Source organism: Myxocyprinus asiaticus, chromosome 9 (assembly GCF_019703515.2).
Source record: "Myxocyprinus asiaticus isolate MX2 ecotype Aquarium Trade chromosome 9, UBuf_Myxa_2, whole genome shotgun sequence".
In the NCBI taxonomy this organism is placed as follows: Eukaryota; Metazoa; Chordata; class Actinopteri; order Cypriniformes; family Catostomidae; genus Myxocyprinus; species Myxocyprinus asiaticus.
This window is the reverse complement of record NC_059352.1, coordinates 24,441,714-24,459,557: the sequence shown is the minus strand read 5'-3', so window position 1 is coordinate 24,459,557 and position 17,844 is coordinate 24,441,714. Positions and strand designations below refer to the sequence as shown.

The 17,844-nt window shown below is 40.3% G+C and overlaps 1 protein-coding gene across 1 annotated transcript in view; it reads right to left on the bottom strand.

Annotated features, from left to right (window-relative positions):
- The window catches only part of LOC127446327 (VWFA and cache domain-containing protein 1), a 144,484-nt gene extending 128,845 nt beyond the window's left edge, over nucleotides 1-15,639 (bottom strand). The window contains exon 1 of the mRNA XM_051707148.1: nucleotides 15,200-15,639. Coding sequence (XP_051563108.1) covers nucleotides 15,200-15,448 — 249 coding nt within the window. The 5' untranslated portion in view covers nucleotides 15,449-15,639. The remainder of the gene's footprint in view (nucleotides 1-15,199) is intronic.
- Between the last annotated feature and the right edge of the window lie 2,205 nt (nucleotides 15,640-17,844).

The window sequence follows — 17,844 nt, the reverse complement described above, 5'->3', positions numbered from 1 at the left end:
GACCCCATCATTTTCCCTTTTCAATATAACGTTAACCCTGTCCCTGACAATCATGTCACTCATGTTTTCACATCTGTTTGCTGATAGCCAGCTATAGTTTGTCAGTGCAGTCAGTAACGTAGCAGATTGAAAGGTAAACATCACAGCATCTTTTTGCAGCTCAGCAGACAACAGTACGGTGGTGGATTGTGCCTGTTGAGTGTTGATTTCACGCTACGTTGTTACCTAGTTGGTGAGACACAATGCAGGAAAGTAAATAACAACGTCCATCTTTTACTCTCCATGACAATAAGCTTATAGCTAACTAGCTAACCATGTAGCTACTTTCATACCTTGTCAGCTGAGTGGAAGCTAATGTGTAAACATGTATTCACCAAACTGTTTTGTTCGGGATTCGCAGTTTGGTACCCTCTTCAACTGAACGGATGGGCTACAACAGCAGAAGACCACATCAGGTTCCACTTCTGTCAGCCAAGAACGGAAAGCTGAGGCTTCTGCTGTTGTATCCCATCCACCTCAAGGTTCGATGTGTTGTGCATTCTGTGATGCTGTTTTGCTCACTACAATTGTACAGAGTGTAATTTGAGTTACCGTAGCCTTTCTGTCAGCTTGAACCAGTCTGGCCATTCTCCACTGACCTCTCTCATCAACAAGGCAATTACGTCCACAGAACTGCCGCTCACTGGATGTTTTTTGTTTTTGGCACCATTCTGAGTAAATTCTAGAGACTGTTGCACATAAAAATCCCAGGAGATCAGCAATTACAGGAATACTCAAACCAGCCCGCCTGGCACCAACAATCATGCCATTGTCGAAATCATTGAGATCACATTTTGTCCCCATTCTGATGGTTGATGTGAACATTAACTGAAGCTCCTGAACTGTATCTACATGATTTTATGCACTGCACTGCTACAACATGATTGGCTGATTAGATAATTGCATGAATAAGTAGGTGTACAGGTCCTAATAAAGTGGACGGTGAGTGTATAACAAAGAAAAGGGTCTTAAGATATGTGATGTGTGACTTTTTTTGACTCTTAATTGTTGTCATATGCCACTCCTGATTTTAAGACTGTGATGGCAATGAAGAGATGTCCCGCATTTCCATTGGCATACTGACAGTGACTCCTGAGGACTCTTGCACCTTTCCTTACTCAGTGCACCTTGACTCCACATGTACCGCAATCATTTTCATTTTCGCAGTGGATAACCTGGAAAATCTTCCACAAACCATGTGCCTGCTGTTCAGCCTGATCTATGCACTTAATTTGGAGTATCCTCAAGAATTAAAGAACACTTTTAGTTTTATTCAAATGGTGATTTTGTGTTGCCAGCCAAGTTTTGAATTACAAAATTGGACAGAAAAAGGACTTTGGACTTTTTATTTTATTTCCTGAGTGCAGTATATGCATTTTTTCTTACAGTTTCAATTAAGATGTTGATTTGACAGTATAAAAGTAATAAGTAATAACAGTAAAAATGAATAACTTTAACATTTTTTTATGGAAAAAATAAATGGTCTAGTGTTGTGTTGTCCCAACAATCTGTTGTCTGTCTTTGTATTAACAACTAAGGGTTTTGAGAAAAACTTCCATGAGTTTTAGTTTCCACATATTATTCTAGTAATGTGAACAAGTAGACTAGTTAAGACAACTGTTTTGTTTGAGTTTGGTGTACTTGGCTTCACTTAAATCTCTAAGTAGGCTGAACTAAGTTCAACTTGTCAAATTGAGTTACTAATACTCAAGTTTTCTGGTTAAATACACAAGTTACCTATACAAAGTTGTAGTAAGCTTTATCAACTCAAAAATGATTAACTAATTTGCTTGCTATTTTTGAGGCAATCAGTTTCCACAGGTTTTCTAAGTAAACTGAAATTATTACAGTTTACAGTGTAAAACATTAATACATTAACAGTAATTTAATGTCAATTATTTACAACACAGCCTGAATGTATTAAAACACACTGAACTGAATTTAATACTAATAATAATTAATAATAATGTGTACTATTTCCAGGTATTTACATTGATTTGTTGAACGTGCAAAAAAACAGTACTGTCTCTAAGGAAACCCAGCATTTCTATAAACAGCGTCTGTAAATGAGCACATTTTAACGAGAGAGCCTTGAGTGGCTTTACCTCATCTGTGCTATGCTTGATTAGAATTAAATATTTCTTCTTTTTTTTTTTTTGATCAACAAATGACTAAAGAACAGAAATGGTATTAAAAGATACATTATTCATCTTTGAACACACACAGAACAACTTTTACTCTCAACATGCAGTGAAAGGATCTCACTGCTGAATACTCCATCACTATGCTACACAATTAATTCACAGGTGAATGAAATCTAAACATTTACCAGCCAGTTACCAAATATATACATTTTTAGTCGCATGAAATTTGGTTGCAAATGCACGTGATTTTCTCTCATTGTAGTGGGGGGTTGCGCATAGAGTAAAACATAGATCTTGGAATTTAAGAATCGAGATCATTCAAATTAAGATCGCGATATGCATTACTAAGCCAATGTGTCTAAAAACCTGATCCTTAATTCACACCAAACCCTTCAAACTGATCAGTTTCTGTTACTCTTTATACAAAGACAAACAAAAGCACAAGAGGGTTATCAGGACAGTCTGGACTATGGAGAGGGGGAGCTGTCGGTTTGAAAAGAAACAGAAAAAGTTAAATGGAAAAAAGTCTGGTCCAAATGCAGTAAGGGCCCTTCTCATCTCTCACTCTGAATGTGAGGCCTGCTGTATCAGAGGAGAAATGGGGAGGGAGATCACTGTCCCAAAAAACAGAAAGGTTGAAGAGGGAACAAGCACCAAGCCATCCTGCATAGTCATCCAACAAACACCAACACAGACACACTTCTAAGAGCACTGTGGTGCCCAAGTCTCATATGCCCATCCCCCTTGGGATAAAGCAGGGTGTGTGAAGACCTCCTTATTGAAGACTCTGTGATAAGGCCCAATGTCCCATCCCAGGTCGACCCAGTAGGAACTTACTGAAAGAACCTTTTGAGTGTGGCACAAAGGCCAGTTCCCATGAAGCTTCTATTCTTCACTACATGTGTGAGAGAAAGAGCCCAAACTGATTCAATAAGGCCGGTTAATTACAGCTCCTGGTTAATAAAAGGCACTACAGAAGGCAGGCTCTTCTCCAAGTGAAAGGGTGGGGGGTTTGCCTCTGGGAGATTGTGAATGAAAGACCTCCTCTCAAAAGCTTCTACACAGCAGACTTTCTAACTAGGTCTCTCAACAGGCGCATCCTAACCATGCAATGAGAAGCTCTCTCAGTGAAGTTTTGCGTAAATTAAAAATACAGTACTATGGCTTCGCTGGGGTTTACTTTGCTATGGTGATAGACAGCGAGCTCAGCCGGGGTGGCCTTTTTTCCCTGACCGAAAGCCCAATCTAAGCATACAAATGCTTTGCTGTAGATGGCGAGAAACTCTCTATTTAGATTGTTAACTCAAGTCGGGTATCCCAACAGGGAGGGATTTTAACAGGATACTGAAAATCACTGAGGAGACAAAAGGACAGGTACAATGGGATGAAACAAATTAGAAAAGATATGGGAAAAAACAAGACAACAAAAAGTGTACGGGGAAAACCGAAAAAGATGACTCTACTGCTGCCGTAGTAACGATTTAAATAAAACAGATGGACAGAGAAGGGGAAAAGGATTCCCTTAGGCCTGCAACTCACTGATTGTGAGGTAATTGTTGATAGATTCTGAGCAACTTTAAATTTCATATTTGATTATGATTTTTTTGTGTGTGAGAAAATTGGTAGAAAACAAAGAATTCAAGTACCTCATCATGTGATACTGTGGCAAAACTCACAACCACCACAATATTTTGTGTATTTGGTGTACATATTTCTATCATAATACACATTTAACAGCTATGAAACAGACCAAACGCATTCTTAGCCAAAAAAACAACAACAAAAAACAAGATGCAGCACAACTAACAGAACAGAACTAATAGAAGCAAAGCGTCTCAAGACGCTTTTTTAAAAGTTAAAGTTCTTTTTAACTTGATACGGCGTCTGAAAAATGCATCGCTCTGGTACGAGACACTGAAAAAATATCAAAAATGCAGCCCAATTGTCAAAGACGTCTGTCTATCACATGTTTACATAGAAAATAATTGAAAGATAGGGCAGATGGATGCTAAAACTCCTGTGTGAAAAGCCCCTTATGAGTCCTGCAAGATCATCTATCATTTCAAGCCAAATGGCTGTGTTATGTCACTGGTTTATGTTACATCCTCCCCTTGAATCAGCCATTTTTCCCTTTTGACACTTCTTCTCATTCACACTTTTTTCATTATTATATAATACTGAATAGGCTTTCCAAAGTGATAATACAAAGTACATAAAAAACTGTATCAACACAAAAGGGTTACTTTTTTTAAAAGCTGTAACGATGATTACAAGGTCATCGAAGTTTTATACTTCTTAAAGCATAAAATATAGCTGATTTCTCTGCCAGTAATAACGTTTAATCTCCAGCAATTACTGTGGCTTGTTGTCCCATTATGCATTTGATAAAAAAAACTTTTAATGGTTTGCAGAAAGATTTGAATGCTAATTTCATCCAAGGTAAACAGTAAGGAAAATGTTTCACTAACAAACCAAAAAGTACTATGGTATTAGAGATGGAAATGTTTTTTTTATTTTTCCTCCCTTTTTCTCCCCAATTTGGAATGCCCAATTCCCAATGCGCTCTAAGTCCTCGTGGTGGCGTAGTGACTCGCCTCAATCCGGGTGGCGGAGGACGAATCTCAGTTGCCTCCACGTCTGAGACCATCAATCCGCACATCTTATCACGTGGCTTGTTGAGCGCGTTACCGCGGAGACATAGCACATGTGGAGGCTACACGCTATTCCCTGAGGCATCCACGCACAACTCATCACGTGCCCCACCGAGAGCGAGAACCACATTATTGCGACCACGTGGAGGTTACCCCATGTGACTCTACCCTCCCTAGCAACCGGGCCAATTTGGTTGCTTAGGAGGCCTGGCTGGAGTCAATCAGCACGCCCTGGATTAGAAATCGCGATTCCAGGGGTGGTAGTCAGCGTCTTTACTCAGGCCCCAGAGATGGGAATGTTAAGGAACTTAACTATTCTGGTTCTGATTCCAATTCCTCTTAATGATTCTGGTTCTGATTCTGAGTCCTCTCAATGATGCTGGTTCAGTTTCCGATTCCTCTTAACGATTCCGGTTCAGTTTCCGATTCCTCTCAACGATTCTGGTTCAGTTTCCAATTGCTTTTAACGATTCAGGTTCAGTTTCTGAATCCTCTTAACGATTCTATTACTACTTTCGAGGATTTATTTGGAAATAAGAAATGCAATTATAATTGCATTTACTGCCCTCAGCAGCCTGTTGCCAAATAATGAGATCATTTAAGAGCAGACATAACAAATCAAAAATACATTTAATACAATTCTTGTATAAGGCATGTTTGCAATCTTTTAAGATGCATAAATGAAATCCAATAATTTATCCTAACCATATATTAAATAAAAAATCTTAAAAAAACAAGAAGTTTGATAACATTTATATTACTATACATTACATGACATTTCATTTCATTCATTCATTTATTATTTTATAAAATTCCACTGATTACAACCAAACTCGTGTACATTTACTTTACATTGTCATATGAACAACCAGTTAGTAACTGCACTGCCTGATTGCAGTCTCACAGGTCTCAACTACAACATTAGAAACAGTAACAGTTCCAAAGACTATTTAGACTTATGTAGCTTAATGTTGTACTTTATGCTGGTGAGACTTCAACCGTTCTTTTTTTTTTTTTTTTTTTTTTTTTGGGACATTCAAATCTTGCGCATCAGTATAAGATTAATTCAGTTACTGCTCTGACAGATGTATAAGTTTTTGTTAAATTCACTAAAAAGAACAGACTCATAAGAGTCATTTATTCGTGAATCGGACTACACCAGAAGAACCGGATGTTTCGTCTTGTAGATTCAAAAGAACCAGCTCATTAGAATAATTTGTTCAGGAATTTGACAAAACTGGGCGCGCTGTGTTTCACGCTGTAAATTCAGTAGATGGCAGCACTGCCACTGAAATGTGCTGCAGGAAACACTGTCAGAGTACACTGCCTTGCCAAAACAAAAAAGTCGCCGTTTGTATTTAAATAAGCAGATACTTAAGAGCCTATGATTGGATCATTATTGCAGTGATTAATATGTTTCAGCTGGCAACAATTCTTTTAACCCTAACTGATGCAGTGTGTAGCTTCTCATTTCTTAAACAACCATGTCAGAAGACATATGCCGTGGTCATGGAAAAGATGCTACTGTGTTTCAGAAGGGGCAAATTAATGGCCTTCACCAAGCAAAGAAAACAACTAAGGAGATTGCTGAAATCACTGGAATTGGGTTAAGAACTGTCCAACGCATTATTAATACCTGGAAGGATAGTGGTGATCCATCAGCTTCGCAGAAGTAATGTTTTAGTAGATCACTAAAACGCTTGAAGTCGCATCATAAAAAATGGACAGTAAAACTCACGGCTATGTTTAGTAGTGAAAGTAAGAGCATTTCCACACATGTGACAAGAACTTACAGGATTGGGACTAAACAGCTGTGTGGCCACAAGAAAGCCACTTGTAAGTAGTGGCCGACCAATATATCGGTCGGCCGATATTAGCCTTTCACCGATATATCGGTATCGGCAATATATTTTACTGATATGCACCGATATGAAAACTTTTTTTCAGAACATATAATGCAGAAAACAATGCTTTAGAATTGGTGTCATAGCATAGTTTGTCCAGCAGAGTGCGCTCCAACTCCACTGTTTACAGAGCTGACTCTGAGCTGACGTGGTTCTGCAGACAGGGCGGAGTTAAACGGTGTGGATTTGAGTGATCTCTTCTCCTTAAATTGCTAACTAGTTTGTGGAATATTACTAAACAGTACTGATGTTTATTTAGCTATTTATTGTATTTTTATTTATTCTTTATTTTAATGGTCAGCATTTGACTTACACTAAACAGTACTGATGTTTATTAAGCTATTTATTGTATTTTTATTTATTCTTTATTTTCTCAGTGTTCATTTCTAGAATTTGTTGACAATGTATAATAATAATGTCAAATATTCTTTGATAAAAAATATTTAAGAAAGCAGCATTCTTAGTACCTTTGCATAGTCATATCGGTGCAAAATCGGTGAACAATCCACATAGAAAAGGTCTGTTTTCATTCCGGCTCAAAAATTAACTATATCGGCCACCGTATCGGTAATCGGTGAATTTTCACCCTCTAAAATCGGTATCGGTCTCAAAAATCCCATATCGGTCGGGCTCTAGTTTACACAGACACATAAGCAGCATTCTCCAGGAGAAACCCAGGTGTGTTAAACCTTTACATTACATTTATGCATTTGGCAGACAATTTTACCCAAAGCGACTTACAGTGCATTCAAGGTATACATTTTATCAGTTTGTGTGTTCCTTCGAACCCATGATCTTGGCGTTGATAGCACCATGCTCTACCAGTTGAACTATAGGAACTACTTTCTCTTAATCCCTTAAGTGGCATAAGGAAATCAGCGTTCTCCTTTACATGATGTTTCAGAATGCAGATTTCTGCAAAAACCTTGGAATAAACCGTTTTGTTAAGTGCATGTAAACATGATCAGTGCGCAACACTCTGGAGTACTGCACACACACCAGGTGAGTTCTTCCTTTTAAACTGCTAGACGAAGCACAGATGAATGGAACAGAACGCATGGTCTTCAAAAATATTTTATAGACTATTATATAGTCTTAAAAAAATTGAGTCACATAATAACAAAAAAATAATAATTATGCCGGTATTTTTAAAAAAATGGAACCGGCTACCACCCCTGGAGTTCGCAAGTTCAAATCCCAGGGCGTGCTGAGTGACTACAGCCAGGTCTCCTAAGCAATCAAATTGGCCCGATTGCTAGGGAGGGTAGAGTCACATGGTGTAACCTCCTCGCGGTCACTATAAAGTGGTTCATTCTCGGTGGGGCACATGGTGAGTTTGGCGTGAAGCCTCCACACGGGCTATATCTCCGCGGTAACGCACTCAACAAGCCACGTGATAAGATGCGCAGATTGACGGTCTCAGAAGCGGAGGCAACTGAGATTAGTCCTCCGCCCCCCGGATTGAGGCAAGACACTACGCCACCACGAGGAGTTAGAGCGCATTGGGAATTGGGCATTCCAAAAAGGGGAGAAAATGGAACTAGTTCTGAACAAGAACTGGTTCTCGGTTCCCAACCCCATTTGGTATTCACTAATATGTTTTCATTTTATCTTTTTGCAAAATGTTACCATGGAAATGCCATGGTTTTTCAGAGGTGTACCATGGAAATTCCATTGTATTCTTGGAAGAACCTTGGAGTACCATGTCAATACCATGGAATATAAAGAAGGTAATCATTCAGTACCATGGTATACCAAATTTGCAAGGGCCAAGTTTAAGTCATAATAATCTTCTAACAATCTCAAAGAAAACCAATTATATAATCCCATAAAATTAATGGCAGGTCACATTTACTCTGAGCAAGACCAGTGGCTCTTCCTACAGATAGGTGTGTGCACTTAAACATTCAGTAGTTGCAAAGGTCACAAAAAGTACAATCAACACAAAAATAATCTGGAGCTAATTAAGCATGGCTGAAAAACCACTGTTACACACTGTAACACTGTAACTGAATTAGTTTACAAGAACTTGCCTAGTAATCTATAGATGTGTGACTAGTACAGCGTGAGAAGGGGGTGGCCCATCAGACTAGAATTTTCTGAAGGGGCCCCAGTGGCCGTGAGTTGATGGATGGACTGTCGTTAACTGGATGGGTCATTTGCAATGGCTCTGTCTCAATGGGCTATTTCATCAGAGATCATCCCACCCAGAGACTGTGAAAAGTCCTTCAAACCAGGACTAATTTCCATTGATAAACCCTGCACAAAGGCCGCTTACTAAATCACGTTCCTCTCTGGAGGAACAATTGCGAAAATCAAAATGTCACTATTATGTGTGAAGGCAAAGAATAAAGAAAACCCATTAGTCCTGCAGGTGTAAATTTCAAGTGCACATAAAAAGCTTGTCGAATTTCTATGACTACAGCGCTATTTTTCATCACAATCATATCACAAATGACATGCAGCTTTATAAGATTTGATTCTGATAAAGTTAATTTACACGGAAGAATATTGCAAATAGGAAAGATAGAAAAGAAAAGCTCGAGCACCAACTAAGTCTGTATCATCAATCCACTACCAGTCTTGGTTACTTTTTTAACAGGTTGATTCAGAATTACAATCATTTAATTCAATTAGGAGACCTGAGCTCAAATAGCCCCAACTTAAGCCATCTTCAATGGCTTGATGGAGAAACAGCGAGAGCTCAGTGAAGCCTGAAGAGTAATATCTCAAATATAAAAGCAAATATACACAATCTGAAATGTTATTTTCAGTGGGAGTGGACTCAAGATGGCGCCGAGTATGGCTGCTGCGTTGCGAGCTCCGAAACAACATTGTAGTTTTTCGTTTGTTTTGTTTACAATTCTTATGTTTTTTGTCTTGGATGTTGTCTGCCTTATTGTCTACAACAGACAAACACTTTTGGACATTGGTTCTGCAATTGCACACCGTTAACCGGACTTCAAATTCCTCAATGCCAACCCGCTGTTTACAAACACGCCAGTGGAGCCCTTTGTCTGGGCTGCCCGGCCACGGAAAAGCAGAGGGAAAAGGGGAAACAGAGCCAGCATTCTCATCAGAGTAAGACGTTGCGCAAATCGACCCCCGCTACCCAGTATTCTACTGGCAAATGTTCAGTCTCTGGACAACAAGCTCTGCGAGCTGAGAGCGCGGATCTGTTTCCAACGAGAGACGAGGGACTGCTGCATTATCTGCCTTACAGAAACTTGGATGTCTGCGGAGATTCCAGACTCAGCCATCAAACCCGCGGGGTTCTCTGTGCACCGAGCGGACAGATCGAAAGACCTCTCAGGTAAAAGCAGAGGTGGTGGTGTATCTTTTATGATAAACAAATCCTGGTGTGATCAGAGGAACGTACATTCTATCAAGTCTTTCTGCTCTCCTGATCTGGAATTTCTCATGCTTCGGTGTCGACCATTCTGGCTACCGAGGGAATTCACAGCGGTCATTATCACTGCTGTGTACATCCCGCCACAAGCCGACACAGACCGTGCACTCAAGGAACTGTACGGGATTATAAGCAAGCAGGAAATCGCGCACCCTGAGGCCGCATTCATTGTGACTGGGGACTTTAACAAAGCCAATCTCAAAATACCACCAACACATCAGTTTTAACTGTGGCAACACACAGCTCCAATCCCATCATTAAGTTTGCTGATGACGATGGTGGTAGGTCTGATCACTGACAATGATGAAACAGCCCATAGAGAGGAGGTGCACACTCTGACACGCTGGTGTCAGGAGCACAACCTCTCCCTCAATGTCAGTAAGACAAATAAGCTTGTGGTGGACTTCAGGAGAAGAGAAAGAGAACACAGCCTCATCACCATCAATGGAGCACCAGTGGAGAGAGCCCACATGACTGTGTGGCAACACACAGCTCCAATGCCATCATTAAGTTTGCTGATGATACGACGGTGGTAGGTCTGATCACTGACAATGATGAAACAGCCTATAGAGAGGAGGTGTACACTCTGACATGCTGGTGACAGGAGCACAACCTCTCCCTCAATGTCAGTAAGACAAAGGAGCTTGTGGTAGACTTGAGGAGAAGAGAAAGAGAACACAGTCCCATCACCATCAATGGAGCACCAGTGGAGAGAGTCAGCAGCTTCAAGTTCCTGGGTGTCCACATCACTGACGGCTGAGGAAGTTTGGAATGAACCGCCACATCCTCACACGGTTCTACACCAGCACTGTAGAGAGCATCCTGACTGGCTGCATCTCCGCCTGGTACGGCAATAACACCGCCCACAACCGCAAAGCCCTGCATAGTTTGGTGCGAATTGCCAGACACATCATCGGAGGTGAGCTTCCCTCCCTCCAGGACATATATACCAGGTGGTGTGTGAAAAAAGCATGGAGGATCATCAGAGACTCCTGCCACCCAAGTCATAGGCTGCTCTCACTGCTACCATCAGGCAGGCGGTATCGCAACATCAGGATCCGCACCAGCCGATTTCATGACAGCTTTTTCCCCCAAGCAATCAGACTTTTGAACTCTTGATCTCTCACGATCAATATACATCAGCACTGCACTTTATTAATCTTATTATCTCACACTGGACTGTCATAAATTATATTCTCTCTTAACAACACACTGGCAACTGACTATCAACCGACAGCCTGAATGTCAATACAGTACAATACAACCTACTGTACATTTTATATATACTATATATACTATTTTTTTTTTATTATTTAATGTGTATTCTATATTGTGTGTATTGTATAATGTACATTGTATGTTATTATTTGTATATTGTGTTGTGTGTAATTATGTGTATATTGGATTTTAAATTGTGTTGTGTAAATTTGATGTTTATTGTAGATTGGTATATGTCTCATCACTGTCACGACTGCTGTTGCTCGGAACTGCACCCAAGAATTTCACACACTATTGCACTTGTGTATATGGTTGTGTGACAATAAAAGTGATTTGAAATGATTTGATTTTGATATTTACGACACTCAGTGCTGATTATTTTTAACAGGTGGTTTTCAGTATTTATGTGAGCACCCCATCTTAAATAAGATAGGCTATGTTTGGTGAGAAATTGCCAGATTAAATAAGACTGCTTGCGATTAAGTCAGAATTCAAGAAAACATCTAAAATAGGGCTATTGTCCTACATTTAAGGCAGGGTAAAACTATTTATTTTACCATTTAATCAGGATCTTCATTTGAACAATACTGATACTGATTCTGAAAATCCCAAGATCGATTATTTACTTTTAAAGTTTACTTCAAATTTGGTTGTGTTGATTAGTATTATACTGTATTAATTGCAATTGAACTGCATAGCTTGGGCCCTGTCATTCATTTTTAAAATGAATGTTTTCATAGTGAACAAATTAGAAGGTTTCCAGTATAATTTACAGCATTAGCAGAAAGAAAATTGGGACATTATAACTAAATATCCCCAAATGAACCAGAATCAAATTGATAAATCTGTATCGATACCCATCTCTACCTACAATTATTTAAGAATTATTGGATTCATGACAAAAATGTCTTTAAAAAATTTTTTTAATAGAACTGTTGTTTTAATTGTGGGATTCATAAATGCATGAAAGCAAAATGATTGGGGAAAATAATAGGTTTTTTTTATCCCATTTTCTCCCCAATTTGGCATGCCCAGTTCCCACTGCTTACTAGATCCTCGTGGTGGCATGGTTACTCACCTCAATCCGGGTGGCGGAGGACAATTCTCAGTTGCCTCTGCTTCTGAGACAGTCAATCCGTGCAGCTCATCACATGGCTCATTGTGCATGACACCGCGGAAACTCACAGCATGTGGAGGCTCATGCTATTCTCCGCGATCCACGCACAACTTACCACGCACCCCCTTGAGAGCGAGAACCACTAATCACGACCACGAGGAGGTTACCCCATGTGACTCTACCCTCCCTAGCAACCGGGCCAATTTGGTTGCTTAGGAGACCTGGCTGGAGTCACTCAGCACACCCTGGATTTCATCTCGTGACTCCAGGGGTGGTAGTCAGCGTCAATACTCGCTGAGCTACCCAGGCCCCCAATAATATAGTTTCTTAAACAAATACAGTGGCATTCAGTTTTATCATACACAAAATGAGCCTTAATTCGAAAATCAGTTCAAGCCTCAAGCCATCACATTAACAATGACAAATTACTTTTAACAAGCACTGGGGTGGGCCTCATACAAACATCTGATGCCTTGAAATAAAGCTAGGAATAGGATGCAGGTGTAAAAGAGTTTGTTGCCATATGAGGCCTGATATGTTTTTATGGGCACAGCAATATTTAAATTGGAAGCAGATAGTCGAGTTTTGTGGGAAATGACTCTTGCTAAATGCACAGCTCAAGACAAATGAAAGGAAAATTGATCTCAACAACAGATATTTGGTGGGGGTTGCCAATTTGTAAAATGTCCCTATATGAGTAACTCATTCGTTTGATTTACAGCCAATTACATCTCCAAAGGCAGCATTAAGAGAGGGAAAGGAGTGTGTGAGTTCATGGCTGTGTCTCGTTTGGAAGGCTTCATGCTAGGTAGGACGCGTCCTTTGAAGGCTGCAGTATTCCGAGTGTCCTCCTTTAAACAAGCCTCGTTTAAACGAGACGGCCTTCCTAGGACAAACGGAAACGGAACGTAACATGGTTGCTATGACAGCATGCCACTCTTTAACAAGCAGGAGCGCTTTGAGTGAGAAGGGAACAAAGTCCCTTTAAGAAGGGAATGTATGAGGTACATTTTAGGAGAGTTATAATGATGTAAAGAGAAAAAACAGATTTTACAGGTGTAATTTTAGTCTAATACTTTATTTTAATTATATAATAATATAATTATACATATTATATATTCTGCACCCATCTACTGAGGTACTTCAACTTGGGAATTAACATTACTTGCGTTTGAACATCATATTTACAGGTAAATTGGCGTCATTGTTTTTATTTATTTTTTTACATTTCCGTTAAAGCAAAATATTGTGGGTTATGAGTGCCCACGAAGGATACACCTCATGCATCTTCCGAATTCCTGTGAAAGAAAGCTGCATTCGAAGTGTCCTACTCGCTTTTATGAAACGAGACAGCCTCGATGACGTATGCGGCCGACAAATGCGACCTCCGGAGGACGCATCCTTCCAAACGAGACACAGTATGTGTTTGAAAGAGAGGGAGACAGGGATTATTAACATCTGAGTGTGACAAAGAAGAAAGGAGGAGCTAGGAGAGCAGTATAGTGTGGCACAGGTGAAAGGCCATTTGGGGCTGGCCCCCTACTGACCACCTCTGTGCGCGCTCCCTCTGAAGTGCGCGCTTTCCACCAACACATCGCAGCGCCATGACAAATTTAGCAATTTGTGGCGAAAACACACTTTTAAATGCTCTGGGGTGATTCTCACGAAACCTGTTAAGAAAATGGTCCTATTTATCTGCAAAATCAAAAGAAACAAATAGGAAATTACCCTTAAGTTTGTTTACATTGTGACATTATTTTACGACAATTAGGCAACACACATTTTACCCCTTAATTCTTATTACCGCAATGTAACAAAAAATAAAGTAGCTATCCGTACATCATAGTACTCCCTTGGTACAGTCTTTTCAATCTGGTGTAAATTAGTCATGTGAACCTGCACACACTGCGGAGTAAAATAAATATACGTGATTTTTGGCGGCGCCACATCATCGTATACTTCTTTTAACGGGTATTTTCTCGAATAAGACGTGGTCGGATATTACTATAATAAATATTATTGGTTTATAAAGTAACCAAAACACACAAATGCCTCACATAAACACGAAAAGCTGCATTTCTTGAGAAAATGTGCCATGCGGCTATAGCGTTTAAAATTGTATTTCAAACAGGCCTATAAAAGAATATTCTAACCGCTCACCTAAAAGCAACAACAAAATTACGTAAACACGTTATTGTGTATTTGGAAAATAAAGACATGATCACACTGACCAAATGGGCTGCAGGTATTTCTTGACGAATGAAATACCAAAAAGGAAGTAACAAAGAAGAATCTCTCAAATCCCGCCTTTAAATCTCTGTATTCAATTATCACATAAAGACTTTGAATTAATGAATGCATACAGGAATGCGGTACACATCAATAACCTACAACTGTGATGACTGTCATTATGTCAACGTGTTTTTAAAAGTCCCAATAACTTCAAAAGGTTCGTCCTTTCCACAACTCTTAGCTTAAACGCAATTATACAAATGCACGATAGCATAATAGGCTATATTAGTACAGAACTTGCTATACTGCAACATACCATCAACTACAACACAACTTGCACTTTATTTCACACTTCCTCAAGATCAACTGAGCAAGGCAACCCCACAACAACGCATCATCTGTGGGGGGAAACCCGAAACGGTATTATTTGCAAAACTGCATAAAATATACAAAGCTTAAGTTTGACTAATGTGTTGTTTTGTTACCTGCATGGTGAGAACGCCGAGCTCCTGAGTAGACAGCTTCTTCATTTGCACAGCCAAAACTTGAGCTTCTTCCAGGATAGAAAACTCACTATCTGCACCACAAAATCCACCACAAGCAAACACCAACTGGGCAACCAGGATCCACCTAAAAATCTTTAAGTTATTCCAGTACGTTCGGGAATGTGTGTTCCACGATGCGAAGGAGAATCGAGGTAAAATCACGGATCCTGTCAGCGCGCGGCTCGCCATTATGGCTCGATGCGCTCCAGCACGGGAACACCGAAAAACTTCACCGATTACTTCTCAACTTTCCCTTCTCACTTTTCCAACTTTTCGAACTCCAGCGGCCTTAGTAAGTTGCATCTAGGCATAGTTTTAAAAACTCAAACGTTTGTAAAGAGGACCGCATTCGTTTCTTTGGCTGTTGGTGCTGGGTAAAGAGTGCGCGTGAGTGTCTGTGAACCGGAGCATCACAATAGGAGTGAAAAGTAGGAGGCGCGCCATCCAAACACCGTCATGGATTCTCCAGAGCAGCTGGATTTGGATTTAACCGTCATGTCATTTAGAACCGTAAAGTCATTTAGACTGGCGTTACTTGCTTACCCGTTTAGTGTCCCATGCGTTCCTGTGCTGTACGTGTCAAAATTAATCTTCTATTTTCCCTTTAGATTTTGTTTTATATTTTCATCTGACCTAATTAAAACTCAGTAGACAGATATTATTGAAGCTTTAGTTTAAAGGGATAGTTTTAGGAAAAATTCTCTCATTAGGCTATTTACTCACCCTAATGCCATTCCAGATGTGTATGACTTTCTTTCTTCTGCTGAACACAAACAAAGACTTTTAGAAGAATATTTCAGCTCTGTTGTTCCTCACAATGCAAGTGAATGGTGACCAAAATTTTGAAGCTCCAAAATGCACATAAAGGCAGCATAAAAGTAATCAATAAGTCTTTAGTGGTTAATTCCATATCTTCAGAAGTGATATAATAGGTGTGGGTGAGATACAGAACAATATTTAAGTCCTTTTTCACCATCAATCTCTTTTGTTTATTGGCGATTTGTATTCTTCGTGCATATCGCCACCTATGTGGCAGGGAGGATAATTTATGGTAAAAACGGACTCTCTCTCACCCACACTAACCGCGTCGCTTCTGAATATATAGATATAACCACTGGATGTCTTTTATGCAGCCTTTATGTGCATTTCGGTGTACCTTAAGTGTCGTATCTGTCCCTAAAGGGTACATACACTATATTGCCAAAAGTATTCGCTCACCCATCCAAATAATTGAATTCAGGTGTTTCAATCACTTCCATGGCCACAGGTGTATAAAATGAAGCACCTAGGCATGCAGAGTGCTTCTACAAACATTTGTGAAAGAATGGGCCGCTCTCAGGAGCTCAGTGAATTCCAGCATGGTACTGTGATAGGATGCCACCTGTGCAACAAGTCCAGTTGTGAAATTTCCTTGCTACTAAATATTCCACAGTCAACTGTCAGTGGTATTATAACAAAGTGGAAGCGATTGGGAATGACAGCAACTCAGCCATGAAGTGGTAGGCCATGTAAAATGACAGAGCATGTTCAGCGGATGCTGAGGCGCATAGTGCGCAGAGGTCGCCAACTTTCTGCAGAGTCAATCGCTACAGACCTCCAAAGTTTATGTGGCCTTCAGATTAGCTCAAGAACAGTGCGTAGAGAGCTTCATGGAATGGGTTTCCATGGCCGATCAGCTGCATCCAAGCCATACATCACCAAGTGCAATGCAAAGCGTCGGATGCAGTGGTGTAAAGCATGCCGCCACTGGACTCTAGAGCAGTGGAGATGCGTTCTCTGGAGTGACGAATCACGCTTCTCCATCTGGCAATCTGATGGACGAGTCTGGGTTTGGCAGTTGCCAGGAGAACGGTACTTGTCTGACTGCATTGTGCCAACTGTGAAGTTTGGTGGAGGGGGGATTATGGTATGGGGTTGTTTTTCAGGAGCTGGGCTTGGCCCCTTAGTTCCAGTGAAAGGAACTCTGAATGCTTCAGCATACCAAGAGATTTTGGACAATTCCATGCTCCCAACTTTGTGGGAACAGTTTGGGGATGGCCCCTTCCTGTTCCAACATGACTGCGCACCAGTGCACAAAGCAAGGTCCATAAAGGCATGGATGAGCGAGTTTGGTGTGGAAGAACTTTACTGGCCTGCACAGAGTCCTGACCTCAACCCGATAGAGCACCTTTGGGATGAATTAGAGCGAAGACTGCGAGCCAGACCTTCTCGTCCTGCATCAGTGTCTGACCTCACAAATGCGCTTCTGGAAGAATGGTCAAAAATTCCCATAAACACACTCCTAAACCTTGTGGAAAGCCTTCCCAAAGAGTTGAAGCTGTTATAGCTGCAAAGGGTGGGCCAACGTCATATTAAACCCTATGGATTAAGAATGGGATGTCACTTAAGTTCATATGCATCTAAAGGCAGATGAGCGAATACTTTTGGCAATATAGTGTATTAGTAAGGTGTATAGAAGGTACAGTGGGTGTACCTTTGAGGGTAAAGCCCCAGTGACAAGTTGCTGTACCCTAAAGGTAAAAAAAAAAAAATGCCCATGTTTTCAGTGTTCAGTGATAGAAATGTTTTATGCAGAAAGGCCATGT